Source organism: Hippocampus guttulatus, chromosome 3 (genome assembly GCF_054856545.1).
Source record: "Hippocampus guttulatus isolate MCC_2025c chromosome 3, RoL_Hgut_1.0, whole genome shotgun sequence".
NCBI lineage: Eukaryota > Metazoa > Chordata > Actinopteri > Syngnathiformes > Syngnathidae > Hippocampus > Hippocampus guttulatus.
Window position 1 is genome coordinate 4,735,657 of NC_141263.1, and position 24,917 is coordinate 4,760,573.

General features: G+C 41.4%; 1 protein-coding gene across 1 annotated transcript in view; it reads right to left on the reverse strand.

The window, feature by feature from the left end:
• Nucleotides 1–771: 771 nt before the first annotated feature.
• LOC147207206 (CD82 antigen-like) overlaps nucleotides 772–24,917 on the reverse strand; it is a 31,884-nt gene continuing 7,738 nt past the window's right edge. The window contains exons 2-9 of the mRNA XM_086107424.1: nucleotides 19,986–20,058; nucleotides 17,373–17,445; nucleotides 5,508–5,629; nucleotides 5,197–5,271; nucleotides 4,057–4,155; nucleotides 2,268–2,441; nucleotides 2,110–2,193; nucleotides 772–1,988 (exon numbers count right to left, since the gene is read on the reverse strand). Of these exons, the coding sequence (XP_085963550.1) occupies nucleotides 1,911–1,988; nucleotides 2,110–2,193; nucleotides 2,268–2,441; nucleotides 4,057–4,155; nucleotides 5,197–5,271; nucleotides 5,508–5,629; nucleotides 17,373–17,445; nucleotides 19,986–20,048 (768 nt within the window). The 5' untranslated portion in view covers nucleotides 20,049–20,058 and the 3' untranslated portion in view covers nucleotides 772–1,910. The remainder of the gene's footprint in view (nucleotides 1,989–2,109; nucleotides 2,194–2,267; nucleotides 2,442–4,056; nucleotides 4,156–5,196; nucleotides 5,272–5,507; nucleotides 5,630–17,372; nucleotides 17,446–19,985; nucleotides 20,059–24,917) is intronic.

Consider the following 24,917-nt stretch of genomic DNA (forward strand, 5'->3'; position numbering starts at 1 on the left):
TCGTGCAAACCTTGTTCAGGAAACCTGGCCTTGATCAAGATGTACTGTCCAAAATTCTGGAAATAGTGCTGCACATTGTTAAAATCTTCAAACAGGTCTGGTTGCGGGATAGCGCTAAATGAATTGTATTCTGATGAAAAGTGTGTTCTGATGATGACAATGAACTGACGATACTTGCAGAGTTCTGGCAGAGAGTCCTTCGACTAGTTGGCTCCAGGCAGCTTCTGGAATGTGTGTTGGACAAACGCCTGCGTTACGTTAAATGTCAGATGATGTATGCTTTTAAGATAAGATGGTATTGTCAACGTTGATAAAAATAAGACAGTAGCATGAAAACTGACTGACTTGTTGGTTTTCAGACAAAGGATTTTTGAGAACCAGTTGACTCAGGGGTAGGCTGTTCCGGTCCTCGGTGGCCATTATTCTGGATGTTTTATATGTCCCCCTGCTCCAGCACAACCTGATTCAAATGATCAGGATCGTAATCCAGCATCTGCAGATCTTGACGATGATCTGATCATTTGAATCAAGTGTTGGAGCAGGGAGACATTAAAAAATCCAGGATGCCGGCCCTCGAGGACCGAAATTGCCCACCCCAGTTTAAATTGATTCTCATCCGTGTCATCCTGCCTTATTAACTTTTGGTGCCACCTAGAGGGTGAAGCATCATTTCTCATGTGCCAAACTGGACAAAATTTGACACAGAAGTACAAAAACCAGTGGTGTGGAATTTTGTTTCTTGGAGAGCCACAGACAGAAATTGGATGGTGGTTGAGATGAGGAGTATTCTTTATTCAAGCACTCAATAAGAAAGGAAAAAAAAACCCAATGCACTTTGAAAACAATGCACCAACATGGCGGAGAAGTATTAGGTTACGTCGGACATACAAAAAGTACCCGGCATTTCGACTTCATCCAATGACAATAACGTTATTGGCAAAAGAAACAGAATTGAATGAATGTTGTGAGTCCAAAATTCTTCACTACCAGTCCCATCTACATTGTTACAAAAAAAAAAAAAAGACATAGCTTTAAGAACACCATTAGAGGGTTAATGTGGGGTGTTTTTCTACTCACTGTACATAGTGGATGAGAAATTGATACAAACCAAAAATACCACATGTTCTCGGGTGAAAAGTTAAATTGGATTAAAAATAAATTGGAGTATAAAACAATTTCAAAATCTGTTGAAAAAAATGTAAATCAATTCTACCCACTTTGCTCATGGCAAGTTTAAAGTAAACAAGTCTGTGTATGTTCCTGCTCATCCTCATTAGAAATCACTTCATGTTTTTCTTCAGTATCACATTACTTCTGTTGCAGCCAATAAGTTCCAAAATAAGAGAATGAAAAACATTTTCAAAGTACAATGAGCAACCAGCTTGCATTGATAAATGCGGAAGTACTTTAGGGTCAAGGTCAAAGAAATACTAAATTAAATTATATACAAAGTAATCATACACAATGCTGGTATATTAAAAAAAAAACTCATGACATTTGAAGGATTTGACAGCTGTGTAAATCGGCTGCAAAATCTCAAAAATGAAACTTATAAAGTAAAAAACAAACTTTAAGAATGCCATACCGATCACGGGACCAGCAGCTGACCACACATCTTTGTCATTCGTTTTTTAAATTTTATTTTTTTTATTTTTAAACTCCCGCAGGTTCCTCGAAACCAGTCAAAACATTTGCAACATCACTTCTGCAACATCAAAAGTTTAAAAGCAAAACTTTTCTAAAGTGCTTCAAGCAAGACCGGTCTGAGAAAAACATACCTCCTAAGAGGGATTCAACTAAATGTAAAGCTAAACACATACGTTTACATTTTGACAAAACATTTCAACCGAAAATTGAGTGGATAAATGCCTTATTAGCTCCAGCTCAAGCCAAACTCAGTGTGGTGAACTTTAGTACTTTGGCACTTTGGTGTAGTCCTCCCTGTGAATATTCTTGCACAAGCAGATGGCCAGAATCATCCCCAGCAGCTGTCAGAGGAACAAAAAAAGGAATTATGTGAAGAAATGGGGTGGCATCTCGATCAGTAGCACCCCTTTACTTGACACTACCATTAAGAACTTGAATTACAGTGAAGGGCGTCACGTTTACCTCAATAAAAGCGATTGCAATGCAAATTCCCAGGACAACCCCGATGTTGGTGAGGAGCCAGCTCTCTACGCTGACAGCGCAACCCTGAAGAGAACGCCAGAAGATGATTTCACGTATCAGTCCCAACCACAAGCAAGAAGACCCAACAGGCACGTTACCGTGTCGTATACGGGCCAGTCGGGTGTCTGAGCTTCGCAGAATCCGCTCTCGGAGACGTTTCCGGTCGCGAGGGAGGAGTTGTGGCACGAGCACGGAAACAGAAGCTGCGAACTGTTGATGATCACCATGTTTCCGTTCCAGTCGCTTTGACCATTCCAGCCGCAGCATTCCATCTGCAGACAGCAGGCATGAAATACACCTCCAAAACACATTTCCAAGATTCTCTTTGTGTGCATGTGATTTGGTCTCTCTGGAAGTCACGTTTGAAATCTGATTATTTCACTAGTGGCACAATGAACTCTTTGGATGAGTTGTTGAGTCCCTCGTGCTGTTGGTCTCTTCCGCAAGTACTGAGCTGTCATGCACCACGTCTGCCCCAGTCCAGCCGAAGGGGGATCATTTGCATTATTCATCTGTCCTCCCTTCTTCTGGGCCCAAAATAATTTTTCGTGCCCATTTTAACACTGCCTCATGGTCCAATTCTGGTCAACTTCCATCCATCCATGCATTTTCTAATCCACTTATCCTCACGTGGGTCGTGGGCGTGCTTGAGCCTATGCCAGCAGTCTTCGGGCAGTGGGGGCGGGGGGGCACACCCTTAACTGGTTGCCAGCCAATCACAGGGCACACACAGACGAACAAACATCCACGCTCACACTCACACCCCTCGCTACAATTTAGAGTCTTGCATTAACCTGCTGTGCATATTTTTGGAACATGGGAGGAAATCGGAGTACCCGGAGAAAACGCACGTGTGCATGGGGAGAATATGCTAACTCCGCACAGGAAGGCTGAGGCCGGGAATCGAACCCTGCACCTCTGCACTGTGGGGTGGACGTGCTAACTAGTCGGCCAACGTGCACTCATTTTTTTCCCAATTATATACCGTATTTTCTGCATTAAAAGGCACACCTAAAAGCCTTCCATTTTCTTAAAAGCTCACAGCGCGCTTTAAAATCCGTTGCACCTTGTGTATGGTTATTACGTAATATGTCAACCCCAAAATGGCAACAGAGTTCAAACTTAAGGCGATCGGGTTACGCAGTTGAACACGGAAATAGAGCAACGGCAAGAGAGTTCAATGTTAACGAGTCAACTGTGTCGCTGCTTTATTAAATAAGTTTTACTGACATTTGATCGTTCTGTAGCAACGCCACTCAACAGCTAAGCTATCTGAGCTGTTGTCGTTTGTTCGAAGGTTCTTTGATCTTTGACGTGAGTTGCGCCGGCGCTGATTGGTTGAACCACGTCGCGCACAGCATAGAGCAGCGGACTATGGACTGCTGAGGCGCGCTTCACTCGAGTGGCGTTGCTACAGTTCTCTTGGCATTTCCTTGAGCGTAGTTCCATCTAGTGGATGCATTGTAGATTGCGTCTTATAATGCGATGCGTCTAATATATCAAAAAAATTACAAAATAGGCTATTCATTGAAGGTGCGACTTATAATCCAGTTTGTCTTTTAGTGCGGGAAATACGGTAGTATATTATGAAACCAATGTGGTTAAATTAGTAAGGGTGGAGCTTCATTGTGTACCACGAGTAACTGACAACCTTCTGTCATCGTTTGGTCAACTTCCAGTTTAATCTTTTTTAGACTACATGTACTAGAAAAGACTTAACCCAAGCCCTCATGAAAGGTTGCAAAAACCTTACCATTAATTTGCAACTGAAAATCTATGCAAGTGGAATTAAATGAAAACTGTTTTTGTCATGTTTGCGTTGAATGACAAAACCTAGTGTTAAAAAACAGGTAAAATTTGAGAGAGATGTGACTTGTAAACGCTTACATTCCGTTGAATGAAGTCCCACGCCTGCTCTGTGGTGGAGTTGTTGCCTGGATAGTTGTCCAGGACCTTGGATACAATCTTGGACATCTCTTCATTTAACTGGGGGGAAAAACAGGTTGCCGTACTTTATGATGTCAAAGACAATTCGCTCCACATGATGTAACCTGTCAAAGAATGTTTCCATATCATCACCCTCCTAAAATACTGAACCAATTTCTGACTAGATAATATTCGATAATCATTGAATTTCAGGGATCGAAATGAATGATGTGTTTAAACTAAGGATGCAGACCTGAGGTGACGTTTAAGGCAAAAACAAAAAAAAATTGGGAGGACAAAGTATGATTTTGGCTGTTATTTTGAGAGGCTGGCGATACTGTAGTTGATTGGTGTTTGATGTTTGTCACTGTTCAGACTGATGTCATTTCTGTCGCTGTTAACATTTCATCTTTAGGAAAAAAACCCCCTGTACTTTCTGATTTGTATGCGTTGCAAGCAACCGGGTACCTATTGCAAATTCTCATTTCCCTTCGATCTGATCATTTCTTTGCGAATTGAGACACTCAGGATCTTCAACAAACGGGGAGCTCTCCAAGGAGAAACAGATTTTGCCAACTGACGACCCACCAGCCCGGTGAGGGTTTGTCTCAAAATTCATTGAGAAAGAGAGCGAGCTGACACTTCCAAACGGGAGACAGAATTCAATCGGCTTGTTTTTAAGGAGGTTGGACAACTTCTGCTTCAAGTGTGTTTCCACCTCGTTTCAAACAATACAAATGTAAGTACTTGGTCACTAAACACATGGCCACCATTTGCCATTAGAATAGTGTGACAGCTTAAAAAAATGAGCCCCAGAAAGTTCCTGTCATTGATTTGAAATTGTTGACTACAGAACTAAAAGTGAAATTATTGTATAACAATCATTTGCAGATGCAATTATGTAACTTGAAACTGGGACATTCTTTGCAGCTCTTGCTCTTTAGTTGGAAATGCTTAGTCACAACAACCAATTTTGGTCTTTTTCAATTAGAGTACCATTCTTAGGTTTGACCTTAAATGACATGCGGTTGAGTTGGTAGGTTTTGCTTTCGATTCACGTCGATGGCTGTGAAGGGTAACACCACATAATATGTCGCTTACCACACCCTTCTGGAAGTAGATGAGGGCGCCAGCTACAATCTCAGCAATGAGGATCAACAAGAGGCAGGTGAAGTACTGAATGGAAGGGAAGAATGAATACAAAATAACATATCAATCGACAGTTGAGTTTTTTTTTTGTTTTTGCAGACACATTCTTATGACCTTGACGATCTTACAGTTCAGTTTGAAATGACTTGATTTCTAATAACTCTCTCTGTATGTTTTCCGCTCTGACTTATCACAACAAAATGATACTTTGACACTGATTGATGACACTGCCATCAGTTATATAAAATCAAGTCCCCACTCACAAGGCCAAGCAGACAGCGGATCTCATAAATAGCTCCCAAGCAGCCGAGGAAGCCCAAAAGCATGGCAAAAGTGCCGACTCCAATCAGGATGTAGCACGCAGCCTTGACAGCTATGGAGTCATCTGCAAAGAAAGGACAAGTATATATGTCAGGAGCTGCAAAGTAATCTTAAAGGAGGGGGCATCTGAAATTCAAACTACTTGCCTACAGTATACATTTAACCAGGCATTCACTATATGTAATACAGAGTATAATTGTGTCTATACGTGTGACCTCTAAATGTAAGCAGCATTCCCTCCCTTGGTTCGGATATTGCGGATTAACTCTATTGCAGTGGTTCTTAACCTTGTTAGAGGTACCGAACCCAACCAATTCATATGCACATTCACTGAACCCTTCATTCGTGAAAAATAAAAATCTGATTCAAGAAGTGTTCCTTCAGTTTTGCCGGTGCGAGACTGGAGTTGCTCAACTTGGCATGACAAATCACGTAGATAGGACACTGAGTCCCACCACATTCTGTGATGCATGTGAATCCATGACATATTCGTCCAACCACTTTTTTTGCTCAACATAGCATGTATTAAAACATTCTAAAAAAAAAAATAAAAAAAAAGAATCACACGACATACTATCAGGACAGTCACACGTTGACGACTGAGCAAAGTAAATTTGCCGCAGCACTGATTGGACAAGCAATGCAATGTGATCATCTGCAGCCAGTGATGGCCAAGTGGGCGTATCATAACTAACAGACATGTTGAGTCGGTTGTGTCTTAACCTCCATGGCAGAGGCTCCATCGAACCCCGGTTAAGAAACTTAGCTTTATTGTGACTTTTCAGTTGTGACCATATCTTAATCAATTGCAGTTTTACCTCGATAATTTGTGGGGTTTCTTGCTATTTTTATTGCTTCTACGACAAATCATTCAAAAATGTCGCACCCAAAATCCACGTTCCCTCATCGTGGGTGCGTTCTGAAACACTACTTCACTCAGACCATTTGGAAACTCAGAAAGTTGTTCAAATGTGCTGTTAGGTTATTCAGAGTGCCCCCAAAAAAGGGTGGCCATTAATTAATGAGGGTGAAGTTGCGCTCTGCAGTCCGGCAGCACATGTGGCCGAGGACGACAAATCATTGGCTTCATAACTGGAGGTGGGCATTCAGTCAATACTAAGAGAAGGTCAGTTAGTCCGTCACCAATGGATGTCTGTTTTGCTGACGAATGACAAATGGGAAACTTGACAGACGAAGCACCGAAGAAGGTGGATTTTCGTCCATCATTGTAATCGTCACTAAACAGATCAAATATCGACACACTTCTCAGTCTGGCACTCATGGATGCCCATTTTGCTGAAAGAAACATGCCCCGCCCGTTTCACGGGATTGTTCACGGGGCTGAGTCGAAGCGGGCTTCCATCGACTACATATATATAAATGCTTTGCGATTCCTGTACAGTAGGTGGCGGTATCCACTACGGAGCTGGAATCCACCAACAAACCAAGAAGAAGAAGAAGAAATGAGGAGAAGAAGCAGATGACGACGAGCATTTATAGACAGGAGCAGGATTGCGTGTTACTTTGATTGGATTTTACACATTGGGGAGCGGGATAATGGTTAAAGTAAACCAATTTAAACTTTGAATTAAAACCATTGGCCGTTTTAGGAGTTAGTATAGCTGCAGGCAGCCACGAGCGTGCTCCTGTGAAATGTATGTGAGTTTATGTGTGTGTGTAAAGCTCTCTGGGCAGTCACCATATGATGTAGATACAATGATGTACAGTAATCCCTCGTTTTTCGCGGTTAATTGGTACCAGACCCTCGCATGAAAAGTAAAAAACAAACAAAAAAAAAGCGCTAAGTAGGATTTTCTCTCCCCCTAGGAAATTTTGTGTTTGTGTATGTGGACGTAATGTTTGCATAGTTAAATGTGAACTGGGATTTCACAGCTGTTACAGCATGTTAGCACGCTCTGTTGGTGAAGGTCTGAGACTACAGGCAGCTGACGACAGACCAGTTATGTGTATGTACAGTGGTGTGAAAAAGTACAGTACACGTATTTACTTAAATCTTTCATTATAAAACCGTACACAGTAATTAACATTCAGCAACGCTGCCTCCTGAGAGAGGCGAAGAGGCTTGTGTTGGTGACGTAGAAGGCGCCTCTCACTTGACTGGTCGGCTTTTGGTTCAGTTGAGACTTCTGCTGGAGGCACTGATGGTGTAGCTGAGGTTTTTAAGGTGGAGAAAAACATGGTGAAGGGTAGCGCCATGACATTCATCTTGTCATCTTAGTCGAAATACATTTCTATTTTTGTCCGACAATGGTTTCTTTTTAGTGACGAAAAAAAAATCACTACAGCCTTCGCCTGAGCTGTGCCTGCCAGTGTCACTGCATTTGTCAAGTTCATTTCGCCGATGAACTTTTTTTCCCTCCTACTTTGCAAGTAGTTATGCAACGGAGGAGGAGGGGGTGGTTAGACGAAAGAGATAGTATTACACGGGTGCCTTTGCACTGTCATTAAAACAAACACACAAAATAACAAAAAGGTATTGAACGCCATTGTTTCCCCAGGACAAAATGAGTAGCCCACAAGTCTGTTCCAAAAATAGCTCACCAGTGATGGGAAGCTGTGACTTGCAAAGAAGAAGAGCAGTCATTTTAAATACCGCAATATTTTTCCTGACGCCCCTGCCTACTACAAAACAGAGTGTTGCTGCTGGTAGAAACCTTGGTAGTTGGAAGTAAATTGTTTAAATTGTTTTTTAGTGGAACTGGTCAGTCCTTTGGTTGTGTTAAAAGTAATCAAAATATGAAAAATGTTCATGTCCAAAATTGACAGCGGTTCTTGGATTCACCCAAAATCTATACATGTCAACCCTCCTTGGCCAAATGGTATTGCCCACTTCGGGGTAGTAAAGCTCTTGACAACAAAGTTTGCTAACAATGCTGAAAAGAAAACCACGAAACGTTTTGGCAGTCAGGCAATGCAAAATCACAATTACATCTGGAAAAAGAAAAAAAAAGTTAATGGAATAGGTTGTACACCATGAAAAATGGCTATCACAACCATGACTTGCTAATCAGATCAACAAAACAAATGACAAACTGTGTGTGCTCAGACCTAGAGAGAAGTTAGAAATACTACAAACACAGTTACTGTGTTGTAAAAGGAATTAGTTACTCAGCAAAGTACTTCGGATTTTTTTATTGTTTTATCTGTAGTGTAAAATATTTTCATAAAACAGAGATGAAAGTGGACTTTCCTGAAAATTCCGAAATATACAGTATATATATATGTGTTTCGAAGTAACCATTTACTTCCCCCATTGTCTGAGACATTCTGCAAGTATGTAACTCCTTCATATCTTTATGATCCACCCGTCATTTTCTTTTTTGTCTCGCTGCTTCTCTCTCTTCAAGTGCCACGCTCGATTCTTAAAGACGTACTGCTTCTGTGGTGAATGGCCCAATTTTTAACCCGCCTAAAATGACGGACGGCCTTAAATTTTCCCCGTCCACTCTTAAAATAAATCCGTCAATGATGGAAAATTGTCGGTTAATGTAACCTCTTCAGAAACAGAAATATAAAAGATGTAAATGTTTATCCAGTTTTGTTTAACTGAGATTTCGTTCCAAAAGACAGGCTTTGTTATCAGAAATCACCCCTCCTCCTCCCGAGTCCTCACAAATAAAATATGAAATCTCGGGTTTGCTTCGGGCTCGGGCCTGCAAATCAAGTTAAGTGATCGGGCTCACGTGCACCCTTTGTGGCTTCCGTTCTCGCCGAAATTTCGAAATCTCCGAGAAATGGCGAGGCCATGAGAACGCGAGGTGAGGGTATTACTGTTGTGGCAACACCACTCAAGCTAGTCCGTCACACACGACAACAGCTAAGCTAAGCCAGCCGAGACGACACTCAAAGTCGGCGGACACGTGTGTGCGCTTTTCCCAAGATATGACTGCATCGATGACCAGCACCAAGAAATGGGCGGACTCGCGCTCACCACGAGGCCGCGCCAGACCCGTGACGAGCGCAGTGGTGAGTAAGGCAGTGAGCGCACTGGGCTGATGTGATGCATGTTGATGCTGGATAGAGGAGAAAGGGGCCAGTGTCTGAGGGGAGGACACCTGCAGCGATGCCACTGACAAGAGACAAATGTCCTCATCTCCTCCAAGACAACCACACACACTCTCTCTCCCCGCTGTATAGTGACACATTCTCACTTTGTATGCATCATCATCTTCAGTTACCTCAGATTTTCTATCTTGAAGACACTGTTCCTGCTTATTCGCACACTCCCGACAGACGTATGCTCCAACGGGTAAATCATTTTGGAAAGACTGCTTGGTTAACATAAAAAAAACCCCCATATATATTTTTATTAATTTTTTTACGTCTTCCCTTTCTCTGCTTCTCCTTTCTGACTACAAACTAAAAGCTCTCACAAATGTCGGTTATTTATGTATTAATTTTTGCTTCTAAATACATAAATTCATCACAGAATACGGGACTTTAAACATGTATTATTCTGCTATTTCAGAAGTACTTTTATTTGTTCGTTGAATGTCATTGTCGTTGCCTTATATTCTAATGTTGTCTAATGTGCGTTTTTAAAAAAAGTCCAAATATTGACCATTATAAAAGCGTTAAAATGGGTCGATTAAATGGTCAGGGAGTAGCAATAATAAACTCAACGTCTGTGACTGTTCAATGTGAAGTCTCTGGCTCTCACGAAGTCAGCAAAATTTGGCAAGCTGAAAATGCTGCCCCGAAAACAAGTACAGTACATTCTTTGGGGAATGCAGACTTTTCACAGACTACGTGTAGGTGTATGAGTATGATATCACGTGTAATAGTAAACAAACATTGTGTTTGCTAATTAATAGGTGGAGTCTGGAGACTTTTGTTAAAAAAAAATTTTTTAAAAAACTGGCAAATCCAAAATAAATGTTAGAAAATGCATTTACAAACAAACATACAAACAAACCTTCAGACTTCAGACCTACTGAGGCTTTAACATGATTTAATTTTGATTTTGTCCCTAGTGGGTGATGTATGCTGTAAAAGGTACTTCTAGAAACTAAAACAGGGCTGATACTTCAGGCTTTATGTTGCTACGGCCGGTGTTTTATGGATGGTGTCATTGGACAAAAGCTAAATACAAATATCTCACTTATTAACACACATGATATGAGCTGATGTGGTAACAAAGCCGAAACATCGGATATGGTCATCTTTGGTAGGGCTTCAAGACAACTTGTGTAAAACAAAAAAACAGTTTAGACCAGGGGTGCCCATTACGTTGATCGTGATCGACCAGTAGATCAAGGACTGGTCTCAAATCGATCCGAGGGGTGTAGATGGGGAAAAAAACCAAAAGAAAAACATTTGTGTCTCTGTGCATGTTAGTAATGTATTTTTGGTGTAAATGCACACTGCACCCTAATCATTCTATCAGTCTCTCTTTCACAAAAAGTATTTAAAAAAGAAAAGAAAATCTTTAACCTACGGTGACTGCGTCACGGGAAGTTGTTAGCGCTCAGCAGTCTGCAGTTGCAGCTTGTGCTCAGAGTTGTTGGACTAATCTTTTATCGTTATCATTTGTTTTGTACAATTCACCGTGGGCACGGGCAAAGAATGGGAATCTGGAGGGCCGAGAGAAGTATTTTAAAAGGGTACGCGTGAGCTACGATCGTTCACAAGCTGCAAAAGTGCGTCGCATGCCTCAGTGTCAGGCTGTTGCTCATTATGGCATGTGTGTGTACGTGCGTGCGTGCGTATGCGCGCGTGCGCGTTAACGGGTCGATCTGGGGAGGTTAGTTGATCGAAAAGTAGATCTTCGGTCAAAAAGGTTTGGGCACCCCTGGTGTAGACGATTAATATTTCCACAGTTGCTATCTTCCGGTCTCCAGTCGAATGGCTCCGCCAGTTACTTGAACCAGATGGATGTGTCGACTGGTTTTACATCATGCGCGAGCCGGTTATGCATAATCGCTATTGTCCAGTTTAAAAAAAAAAAATGTGGCTCGTAAAAATGCCCGAGGACCTAGTAACTCTGGGAAACCACTAGCCACAGTGGCTGGTGACAAAAAGTTAATGTCAAGCCCCTGCCAGTGGGCAGCGAAGGGATTTGTCCATTGCCATTCCAAACTACCTTATATTTTCTCTTCAGACAAAAACTCTCAGGAACTCTTTTGGAGCGAATTTGCTGGCCCCATTTTTACAACACAACTCTCAGTGAAGACTACTTCATAACCACCACGTGACTCCATCATGGCATCACTAAGCGACCATTCACTTGAATGCTTACAAGAGCAACTATGAAGTTTGCTCGAGGATCCTAACAGCGTGGAGCAGTGTCAAAAAAAATCCGCAGTGACAAATGGGCTTCAAATTGGACTGCCGCATGATGAAGAGAACAACTTTAGCTCACTGGCAAATTTGACTTGTGCGACATCAAGACAGACAGAGAAAGTGTGTAGCGAAGGAGGGGCTGTTCCAGTCAGACACTGAAGAAGAGGGCGTTGTGCATAGTAGGAAGATAAAGATTGCGATCAATGACTTTTCTGGGAGCTTACTGGGTATCTAGCCGCGTTCGGCATTGTTTGGGGAAAAAAATGCATTTATCGGTGTATAAGGTAATTAAAACGTTTTTTAGACATCCATCTGTGTGACCTCTTTCTTTTCAAATACCCCATGTTTTATAATGGAGACCTGTGGCTAATCAAGCAAAGTGGCCGATATATGTAAGTACATTTGTTTTGATGGCTAAATTTGGCTATTGTGGCTTATAATCAGGTGCACTTTGTACTCTGGAAGTTACACTTATTTACTTATGTAAATGAAATTTTTTGTACACATGTGCAAATGTTTTTTTAAAAAATCATCGTAATGCTGGTGTGTTGTGTGTAGAATTTTGAGGAAAAATGTATTTGGGAATGAGGCTGTAAGATCAAATGTGGAAGAAGTGAAGCCCCATGGATACGTTCCATGTGCGCTGTATGCAAAATTATTAATTTGGCATATACAATATAATTTATAAAGCCCAGGATGAATTGCACTGGCCGATTTTCTCTTTCTAAACAGCACGTCGGAAAGGCAGATGCAAACCAGCCTGCATAACGCAGGCAAAATGAGAGGAGAACTTTTCCACTCATATAAACATTTTTGAAATGCCAACAAAACTTAACATGACGTAAGCAATTTTGGAGCTCTGAATGATCTACGGTTGAACTTGAGGCCAGGCACAAGAAGAGGTATGTCCTATCACCTATGATAAAACTCCTTCCAACTCTGTATTTCCCAGAGTTTGGGTCATTTCAGCGCACCGTGACAACTGGTGCTGGCCTCTACTACAGCCTCTACTACCCAGGATCCAGCCTCCACACACTTAAAAGCAAGGTAAATGGCACATAGCACGGCTTTTATGGTGATCAATTTATTTTCAGTAACTCGATCAAATATTTGTTCGCCCCTTCCACTAACACTTCCAATTCCATCGATTTTGCCCTTGCTGTGCTCTCACAAATGTTCCGTCGTGAGCCACTTGAAAGTGCAAAACACCACTTTTGCTCCTGTTGCCAACATTGAATGCAATCTGTCAGAGTAAATGAACACGCATTTAACCTCCCATTATTTAGGATCGTGGCAAATCAGGTCTTTGCCGTTCTATGAATGCTACATATTCATGATCAAATGTGGTGCAATTATTCAAACGTATTTAGCACGGGCCGCTTTGCTTCTTTCCTTTCTTTAGTTTTAAATGCTAAAACTCAAGGGTGCCTGAGTCAGGTCCTCGGGAGCCCTATCCGGCCTGTTTTAGATCCCTCCCTCCTCTTACACACCTGATTCAGCTGATCAGGATGGTCATCAGGCTTCTGCAAAGCTTGCTGATGAGCTGATAATTTGAATCAGGTGTGTTAGAGGATGGAGAAATCTCAAACATGCTGGATAGGGCCTCCCGAGGAACGGACTTGGGCACCCCTGCTCTAACTCATCAATATACCTTACACACATTCTTTGGGTACCTTTAAATTTAACAAAGTAAAAGAACCAAAACGTTGAGCAGACAAATTTGGCTATTCTCTCTCTTGAGAAGATTTTACCTCATGAGGTCTCCCGAGAATAGTGGACAATATTTTAGCACACGGGGGAAAACAGCTGTAATCACAAGAGACAAGTGACCAACTCGCAATTACAAAAGTTTCGTTCAGGAAAACACTGAACACCCAGCAGTTTTGTTTGTACTTGTAAAATGTATTTGTTCTATCGTAGAATCATACGAACTTTGTCTAGTGTGAAAACATAAAAGGTCACCTTGAGCCTGCCCCCTTGAGCCTTTCTCTGAAAACCAATTTCGGATAATAATAATAATAGATTTTATTTATAAGCGCCTTTCAAGATGACACGTGTAGTAACTACGATGCCACTGACTTTCCTTGTTCCTGTGTCCTGAAGGGAAAACAGCAGCAACCTGGATCTGATTGTGATCTGGTTGAAAATATCTGGCTCTTAACATAGCGAAAAGGCACAGACTGAAGCCAGATGGCACATGCAAGGGCAATAATCTTAACATTAAATCAAAAGACAAGCAGTGCAGTGCAAGCCAATTTGAAAATGGAAAGTAAACCTGAGGAGCAATGCTTATTTTTCGAGAGACAGCCCTCAGAAAAGAATGGAAAATTTCTTTGGAATTGAACAATGTATTTCTTGTTAACCACAACTTACTGTAGTGTGAAAAAGCGTTTCCTCATTTTTTTTTTTTTTTTTTGCATGTTTGTCACACTTAAATGTTTCCGGTCATCAAAGAAATTTGAATACTGTATTAGTCATAGATAACAAGTAAACACAAAATGCAGTTTTGAATTAAAGTTGTTATTATAAAAAGGAAAACAAAATCCAAACCTACATGGCCCTGTGTGAAAAAGTGTTTGCCCCCTAACGATAACAACTGGTTGGGCCACCCTGAGCAGCAACAACTGCAATCAAGCATTTGCAATAACTTGCAATGAGTCTTACACAGCGCTGTCGGGGAATTTTGGCCCACTCATCTTTTCGGAATTGTTGTAATTCAGCCACGTTGGAGGGTTTTCGAGCATGAACCTTTTTAAGCCTTTTTAAGGTCATGCCACAGCATCTCAATAGGATTCAGATCAGGACTTTGAGTAGGCCACTCCAAAATCTTCATTTTGTTTTTCTTCAGCCATTCTGAGGTGACCTTGCTGGTGTGTTTTGGATCATTGTCCTGCTGCAGAACCCAAGTTCACTTCAGCTTGAGGTCACGAACAGATGGCCTGACATTGTCCTTCAGGATTTTTTTTGAATAGACAGTAGAATTCATGGTTCCATTGATCAACTTGATCGACTTTGAAGTCAAGATGGCGCCCGAGTAGGCAGCCGTCGGCAAGTGATCTTGTGAGCCTTGCTTTTTTTGGTTTGTTTTGTCACTTTGTGTGTGTTGTTACGTCGTGTGGACCTGATGTGGACTTTTTTCAGCATTTTTTGGCCACGACATCCATCAAGGAGGAGACTCTGTGCTGGGTGGTTGCGCCTTCTCGGCAGCATGGGCATACCAGCACTGTTTTTGCCTGGGAGGAATGTCGGCGCCATTTGACTGTCGTTGCTGGACAGTCCCGTGGCGCTTGTGTCTTGCGCCTGGAATGGGCAGCATTTTTCACAGCCCCGCTTTGTTCAGCGGAGAGATCGGTGCTGTTGAACGGTCTGCGGCTGGATGGATGTAAGGCTTGAGGAGCCGACGATGAGAAGAAAGGAGCGTTAGCGCGGAGCGCCGATGCGGATGTGGAACTGGGAGTCGCGGCTTAGAATTGAAGTGGATTTACATGGGACAGGAGATGTGAGCCAATCTCTTTTTCGTCAATGGACGCTACAGCTTCGTGTTTGCTTCCAAAACTTAGCTTGTAGCAGACGTGTGCACATTTTCAGCATGACGTCTCTGATCCACTGGCGAAAGGACACTTTGATCCTCTCCTCTTTCATCTAGAACTGCTTCAGACAACAAAGTGTATGCAGAAAAGTGGTGAAGATTGCACGACTGTCTGTGTCCTATGTGTTGTGTTATTTTTGTTATTTTGACTTCAAAATGGCGCCGCGTGAGTGGCTGCCTTTCCAGCAGCTCCTATATTTTGTTGTTCTACTTCTTCCTTTCATAACTTTGCTGCTGTGAATCGGGAATTTCTCCATTGCGAGACTAATAAAGGTTTTCTTATCAAGTCTTCCAGGTCCTGAAGTAGCAAAACAGTCCCAGACCATCACACTACCACCATCATATTTTACTTTTGGTATGATGTTGTTTTTCTAAAATGCGATGTTACTTTTACGCCAGATGTAACAGTAAAAAGTTCAACTTTTGTCAATCCAGTCCAGTATTTTCCCAAAAGTCTTGGGGCTCATCAAGATGTTTTTTGGCAGAAGTGAGATGAGCCTTCATGTTCTTTTTGCTCAGCAGCGGTTTTTCATCTTGGAACTCTGCCGTGCAGGCCATTTTTGCCCAGTCTCTTTCTATGGTGGAGTCATGAACACTGATCTTTAACTGAGGCAAGTGAGGTCTGCAGTTCTTTGGATGTTGTTGTGGGGTCTTTTGTGACCTCTTGGATGAGTTGTCGCTGCACTCTGGAGGTAATTTTGGTCGGCAGGCCACTCTTGGGAAGGTTCACCACTGTTCCATGTTTTCGTCATTTGTGGATAATGGCTCTCTGTGTGGTTCGCCGGAGTCCCAAAGCTTTAGAAATGGCTTTATAACCTTTACCAGATTTATAGATCTCAATTACTTTCCTTCTCATTTGTTCCTAAATTTCTTGTGATTTCAGCACGATGTCTAGCTTTTGAGGATCTTTTGGTGTACTTCACTTTGTCAGGCAGGTCCTATTTAAGTGATTTCTTGATTGAGAACAGGTGTGGCAGTAATAAAGCCTGGGTGTGGCAAGAGAAATTGAACTATGATAAAACACAGTTATGGTTTAACAAGTGAGGGCGGGGGCGAGGGGGTGGCAAACACCTTTTCACACAGGTTTGAATGGTTTTTTTCTCCCTTAATAATAAAGACTACATTTTGCGTTTACTTGCGTTATCTTTGACTAATATTAACATTTGTTTAATAATCTGAAACATTTAAGTGTGACAAACATACAAAAAATAAGAAATCAGGGAGGGGGCAAACACTTTTTCACACCACTGTAGATGATATAAAAATGAAAATCTGCTAGACACATGTTTAATAAATTTCATAAGATGCTAAAACCCACAGCAAAATATTCGCAGTCCTGTGAAAGGACCCCAGGGTCACTGTCTATGAAAAAAAATGTCTGTATTCTCATGTACAAAAGCTGAAACCTTCATTTTTCTCTATTTGTCTTACAGATATTCACAGATACTTTTAAACATTCCAAGAGCCTGCAGCCAGACCGTGGCCTGTTTTCATCCTGTTAGTCCTGGCTCCATTTGTATTGGCCTACATTCTTCTGTTTCAGACAACTCAATGGATCAGTCAAAACCATGCATTGGAAAAAGCATGCCTTTTTTCTTTCCGTTATTTTTTTGGAGATATTTTAAATATCCTGCCTCCTGAATCCGACAGTGATTTGGTCTTTGATGTTTCCGGTAGTGTTTCACTTTTAAGTTAAATAACCTTTGGAATTGGAATTGGAACCTTGGGACCTGGTCGTGAGTGGTTCACTGACACCCAAAGCGTCAATTTGCGCTCTGTATTACAGCACATCATCATATGTTTTGGGGGAATGTTGTTTAGAGAGCGCTGGATGAGTCAATCATTTTCACCATGACGTGACCCTGTTTCACCTCCGTGAAAATAATAATACCAGTAGTTTGAATTTGGGACTTACTGAGTACAACTATGAAGCTCTGATTGTCCAGGAGGAGCCACAATCCAAAGCCCATGATGACGGCCCCAAGAAGCTAAGAGGAAAATAATCCATTAGTCAGGCATAATGAACGCTGAACACAGCAAAATGTAGTTGCTAGAGTAGATATTGTTCTGCTTGAAGGAAAAGAAAATACAGTAATGTGAAAACAATGATGCAGAAACATGAATGTGTTCTAAGGTTAACTGTGGTCATCACAAATGTTTTCTTATCCGAGCTGACTTGATGCGAGAGGCAGGTGAGCTGAGGTGGTCGTCGGTCAGTCGCAGGACACACAAAACAAACAACAAGCACACGTTTGGACACTGTGGTCTTCAATTAAACCCAACAGGCATGTTTTTTTTGCAACTTGGAAAGAATCCAGAGAAAACCCACGCAAAGCATTGGGACAATGTGCAAATTGCCCGATAGGGCCTGAAGGGAGATTCAAAACCGAGCACTTTTCTACCCCTGTGCATGACGTGCTCACTATTATACGTGCATGCTGCAGAGAAGATCTTTTTTCCGATTTTATTTTTTAAATCCAAGTTGCATAGCCTCTGGTGTTAGATGAACCCTGGGTAATCAGTTTATTCTGTGTGCAAGTATGGAGATGGTGAGACTATCACAGAGGAAAACATCTTTTTTTCTATTTACTTCATACTATTCTGTTTGCTGCTATGCTTCGCAAAAGAGGAAAGACATTGCACCAGAAAGACTGCTACTTTTCCATCGTATGAGTCGGGGGCAAATAAAAAACATTAGGGGGGAAAAAAAAATCTGTATTTTGCATGTTTGGTTCAGAGGACTGGAAATGCCATTTTTAGCCAAGCTAGGGGAGTAATAGAACACATGTACTAGTGTTATTTATCAAGCCTACAAAACAATTCAATTCAAATTGTAATCCGTTACACTTGGAGAAAATAACACAGAATCAGGTACATTTATTAAAAATGTGGGTTATTGTGCAGGAATACATTTTTAATGCAGGAAGAGAGAGGTGGCCCGACATTTTACACAACAATTACAAAGAAAAATGTGGGCTGTCAAAATAATTCAGACTGCTGGTTATTGACTCAGGGGAAAAGCAGCAGGCTAATCTTACGTAACACAACAAATCAAGTTTTCTTGCGATGTCACATTAGAGTCATTGTATCAAAATTGTGTTGTGTGATTGCGTGTATGACTGGGGATGAAGATATTCCTGCAAAGATCAGAAGATCTATCAGAAGATAAGTTTGTCCTTTTTGTTTCCATTTCACTCATAACTTTCTCTGTCAGAATTGATTCATCAATAGCTAAAAAGTGATGTGATAAGCAAAAACCCATAGATGATAAGACATTTGCAAACATCTGCTTTTACTTTGGAAAACAACGACAGGACCAGGAACTGAATTGATTTCAAAACATTTGGAGAGTACAACATCAATCCCTCATGTGATTTTGCTTTCCACTTCTTCCTTTCATAACTTTGCTGCTGTGAATTGGGAATTTCTCCATTGCGAGACTAATAAAGGTTTTCTTATCTTATCTTAATTATTGTTGTTGTTTTTAAGTTACTTAACAAGGACAAATAAACGACACTAGTTGGTTCATAAGCCGTAATCGGGGAAAATATGGTTTCGTAATACCTGTTAATTCCAAATTAAATTCGATCCGATTATTCGATGAATTGATGAAATCATCAACAAAACAATTGATTCTAAAAATATATGCTAGTGACAACAATACTTGTAACAAACTGGTCATGGGAAAAGGGTTGTCAAAGAGCTTGTTCTACATGAAGCCTTGCATTCCGATTGGAATGAAACCAAATTCTCGATATAAACACCTCAATGGGAATAAAAAAGTCAAATCCCAACGAAATTTCATTCAGAATCACTGGTATTCCTTTTCCGAATCCGTCAAACGTCATGTAAACGGTTCAATCAGGACAGCCAGGCGGCGTCAATGTACCAAGTGCGATTCTGATGCTCACGTTTTTATTACTGAATCAAGTAAAAGGCATATAGGCATAGCATTACAATTAGGAATTTAAAAAAAAAACAGTTCATGCAGATGAGGGAGAACATTTACAAGACGTTTCATCCCTTTTTTGGCACACCGGCATATTGACTTCTTTAACCTAAAGTAGCACGGGCAATTCTAGGAATCAGAGATTTAGGGGTGCAGCGATAAAGAAGTTCCTTTATGCATGAGCTGAGCATATTCACGTCTGATTCTCATTAGGTAACTTGATAGTAATACACTTAGAGTGCTCTGTCCCGCTTGGATATGAATTATTTTATTGTATTTATTTAATTTTTTGATGTTTGGCTACATGCCCCTCAAAAGGTCGCTGCACGCCCCTGCTATGGAGACAATATTAGGATTATTTACACTTTTTATTTATTTATTTAGTATTGCTAGATGAATTGAGAATAGGGGTGGCAACTGGGGTGTCAAGACATGTAGTAAAGGTGATAGTTGCCACCCCTTGTCTCCCTGTAAAACCGCCTACGATTAAGACGCACCGTTCTTGACACATTTTTGGCGGCTGTTCTATATCTACAGTACATCAATACATATTGTTTAGGTTTGAATAAATATACTCACAAAGAAAATGAGGTTGAAGAGGAACAGGAAGTACTTGATCGCCGTCACGCAGCCTTTCCCCATGATGCTCTATCTGTAAAGGTGAGAGGGCATGAGTGTAATTCGACAGGAAATGTGGCGGACATTGTTAGTGCAGAGCAGTGGGGGTAAAGATCCCCCGCTGATAAGTACTCGCGCACACGCACATGCACAGCAGCACATTCTCTGGATCACGTTATCTGCACAAGTAGTGTGAGCTCTTACACGTTCAAGCGAGATGAAAGCAACTTCGCATATAAAGATGGAAAAAAGATGGACACATGAATAGGACTGGTTTTAATGTCAAATGGTGGTAAATTAATTCCGAGAGGATTTGCTTTGGGGATAAGCCTCACTTGCTTTAGGCCCGCTTTGTGTTTCAACACAAAAAAAATGTCCATGCTCGTTTGCTGGTTGTTGGATTGAAGTATCCAAACAACCAGCAAAGGCCAATAGTTGAAGTAACCTCAGAGAGTACTGTTGATTTCATTTCATCAGATTGACTCCAAATCAGAGTAGCTGGCAACCAAATCTTGTTTGCAATATTAAACAGGCCTTTTTAAAGCTAAATATGGTGTGCTTGGGACACTTGCAGTAGAAATCAAGGACACCGGGCCAGTCTTTGATTTGAGAGAATTTTGACACAGCTATCTAAATGCAGTACATTAGCTTCTTAACATTCCGTACTGCTATTGTACTTATAAAATGTAAAAACCTTTTGCAACAATGAGCTACATTACAGTGGAGGGCAACAAAAATGTAATTCCTCCACCAACTGTCCTTTTAATCCCCCTTCTAATGGGGGCTCCAACAAGCCTGTCTGATCAGAACTGGGTGGCTCAAATCTGTAGGATTAAATTTGCAAAACCAGTTTAAACTCAATCTGTGAGCACGGAAGGAGGCGTGTCCACATTGCATCCACCCAATTTGCTGTGCGTGCATCGTAGGTGTGGATTAAAATGACTATCTTTGTAAAAGAAATATCAAGCAAATGTCATAATATATTTAGACTGATTTAGTGTATAAAAGAAAATCCGTAAATTTAGCATAAGTTTTAAAACCACCACACGTGAGATGAGCAGGAACATCATCTATCAAATGGATTTTTACACACTTTAAGTTAAGCCCACAGAGGGGGTGAACGTTTGTGAGGGTAGTGAATGTTATATCCTCATCAGGGTCCTCCAGACAGTCGCCTCTACTTTTCTTGCAACAAGAAAATCCATGACAACTCTCGTCGAACGTCTGGAGAGTGTTTGCCGAACAATTGTGACCTTGATGGGACACTGACGTGAACGTGCATTTTGCTACAGTCGCCAAAACTAACAAATGTTTGCCCCTCAGCGGGACAGGTCAAGGGCAATATGTAATAAAAGAATGGAATTTGGTTGGATGCTTGATAAGGATCTATTACTGCTGTCATGTGAATTCTTTTGAAGTATTGTGACATGTCAAATCATCTATGACCTACCAGGGCAGATCAAAATATATACGACCACCTGAACCATTGTCACATCGCATACTAAACAAAGGCTGCTGCTGTTGCCAAATTAAAAAGGTGTTTTTAAAAATGTCTGAGAGTAGCTAAATGTGCCGAGATGCAATTAAAATGTGATTAAAAGGAGAACAGACCAACATTGAATTAGGGCAGAGTGACATGGCCCAAAGTTGTACACTATTAATACTGCACCGGTGAGAAGATAAAGAAATTAGTTTCAAATTAGAAATGAGGACAAGGACAAAGTTCCCTTTCTATTTGAATGAGATACGGCCGCACATGTGATTTACAAAGGTAAACTCAAATTTGAATGTAATGAAAATAGTCGATCAATGCGTTGTAGTCTTTCCAACAACGACAGTGATTGAGTGCAATTACAGGTGTACCTTTCTTTGGAGATAATGCGCAAATAACAAAAAAGAATTGAACATTTTGATTTGCTAATCGAAAAAGTTGAATAAAATTGCTCATTGATGTCGAGTGCATTATTCCTCAGCATTTTTTTCGATGAGGAGCAATTTGGTTTAATGACGTTGTTATTTCGAGCCTTGCAGCAATATGTAAGTCTTTTCAACAACAACAACAGACTGAGTGCCAGCTCAGGTTTTACTCCTGCAGAAAACAAAACAAAGACGGAGCAGAGAGTGTGAAAAGCAGACAATCACACACACACTCCAACATCTTTCCTGAAGAACCTCCGTTAGAATTCTCAAGCACGCTAATTTCTCCTCACATAAATGGCAATGTCTCATCATAACTCGCATGGGAAAATATTAATGATATGAAATATAACTTGATGGACCAACAGGAAAGTATTGATTAGCTCTCTGGCAGCAAAAAGTGGAACACCCCCAGACCGTTTTCCAAAACATTGTCACCATCACGTGACCCTCTTACACCCTCTGTGCAGTAATGGCCTTTTACTGGTCAATAAATCGATTAAAATCTCGGTGAAATATGGCGGCCCATATTCTGTTATCCTGTGGCGGTGAATGTGCGGGTCGCACACATGACCCACATTCTCATCGGGGGAAATGGGTTACAGTTACGTTGTGCCACTGTGCTACTGAATTGACTGGTGGTTGTTCAAAGTCAAATTCCATCGGATGGGAATACTATCGGGTGAGTTCCCTTTCGAACAGGTGAGGACGAGTCCACTCAACGTGCCTGCCCAACACCTCTGATGAGTCATGTGGGTGAGACACTGCTGATGCACTAACTTGTCTCCAAAGACATGCCTTTGGGAGTTTGCCGCTGATGGGGCTACTCTCAATTTATTATGCGCAGCCACTATGTTAACTTTCTGGACTCATACCTGTCAACTAGTACGTTTTCCCCGTATTTTATACATTTTTTTTTAGCATTTCAAATCATGTACGGCGTATTACTGTACAACTTGTATACGGGGGAAAAAACAAAACAAAACAATTTTGAACCGATCTCACAAAGACCATTTTGGCTCAAATCCAGATCGTTTCACCTGCTGGTAGCCAACGACAATGCCGTTGTCGATCGCGACTATTGTCACGGCAAACCAGCAAAAGTAATCCTCAATCGTATTTTTTTTTTCATCGCTGAGTACGGTCAGATTGAGAAAGCATGATGTGCGCATGCGCGGTAAGCCGTTGTACGGGTTTTTGTTGCTTTGTAAGGGGAATCGTAATTATTTATAAGAGCAGCTATTAGCCGAGGTTGAGAGGTATGTGGACCTGAAAGCGGGGATCCAATTTTTGCCCACAGCGAGAGATGAAGGAAAAAAAAAAGCGGAAAATTTGAGCACCATCCAAAAGAAATTGTGACCTTTCCACGGATCCAATTTGTCCCTCGGTGGGATACAACAAAGATGTGTTGACAGATGGCTCATTGGGATGCCTTGGCCTGAGATGGAGAACTGTTATCAGCGAGCTGATCAACGAACTTCATGTGTGGGCCATTTCGCGCCAATCGAGCAGAGGGTATTCATTATGCATTGAATCCATCTGTTTCTTTGCAGTTTTCCACTTACATGTAACAGCAAATTCTCGGTGGCTTCTTTGGACAAAAATTCTAAGGGGGTGTGGCTGGCTTTGCAGCAGTTGGATAGTCCTCGTCCAGTATTAACATTGATACGATACACAATTCTTGTCTAAGCATTTATTAACTCATTCACTCCCAAAGACGTTTTTAAACGTCTTTTCAGACTTGGTCTAGAATTGGCTGGTACTGAATGAGTTAAGCAGGCCTATATCACACGTTCTCGATGTTATGGATGTTTTTCTGACTCGCGAGAGAACACTGGATTCTTCTTGGTAAGTATGCTGGACTTTGGGTCATCCTTAACGAAGCAGGACTCCCCCAGGATGCCGGTACACTGGAGCCAGTTGAAAGAGATTCATTCACATCAATGAAAAAGGTCGACTTTTTTTTTAAACAATGAAAAAAATGGTTAGGTAGACGGATACTTTATTAGTATCCATATTAGTCTCAGCAGGAGTATTCACAAGTACACATAAAATAGGAGAAAATAATAACAAAGGTTGGGCTTGTGTGTTGCTAGTTTTTTTGTGGCTTGTCCATTTCCTGTTCTTCTTCTTCTCGCGTATGAGGGCAGCTTTGCGGTGTTAAATGTCCAGACGTTGCAGCCATTGGACAGTAGATTCATTAGGTGCTGTGAGGTTCAAGTTGCCATCTGGTGGTCGATGAATGGGACAGTAGTAGAGGAGATGTTCTGCAGTTTGGAGTTCTGGTCCACAGTCGCAGAATGGTGATTCGACGAGACCCCATCGGAACATGTTGTCGTTGAAACGGCCTACCCCAGTTCTTAGGCGGTTGAGTCGTACCCAGACTTTCCGGGGTAGCGTTGAGCCAGGTGGGGGTTCGGTGTTGGGTTGGACCATGAACTGGTTGGGTCTTGCAGTATTATCCCAACTACTTCTCCACGCTTCCAGGATGTTAAAGTTGGAATCATGAAGTTCTGCAGCATGATGAGGAAAAGGGTGGCGAGATTTTAGCCTTTGGCGCTTTCCAGGTTGTACCTCGGCGAGTAACTGATTTAGGGCATTTCCTGTATGTATCAAGTATTATTTTGCTCCTCTGATTTCAAAAGGACAGATTCGACACTGCCTGCTAACACGGGTTAGATTTAAAAAGAAAGAGCCAAAAATATTTACCACACACAAGTGAACAATAAAGTGCTTGGTTTCTGATAAGCACTCAAAGGAGGGGGAAACAAAAAAATATCACACCCGATATAAGTGCTAAGGTGGCCTCTCTTGAATCATGCTGAATTTCCCTTCATTTTTCCATCCATGTTCCCATGTCGTCAATATGCTTGCAACCGGATGTAAATAAAGTACAAAGTGCGCAAAACCTGGACGTGTCGTCCAAGTTCCTACAGCATTTGGGTTCCTCACATCCGCTCACGTCTTGTGCACTGA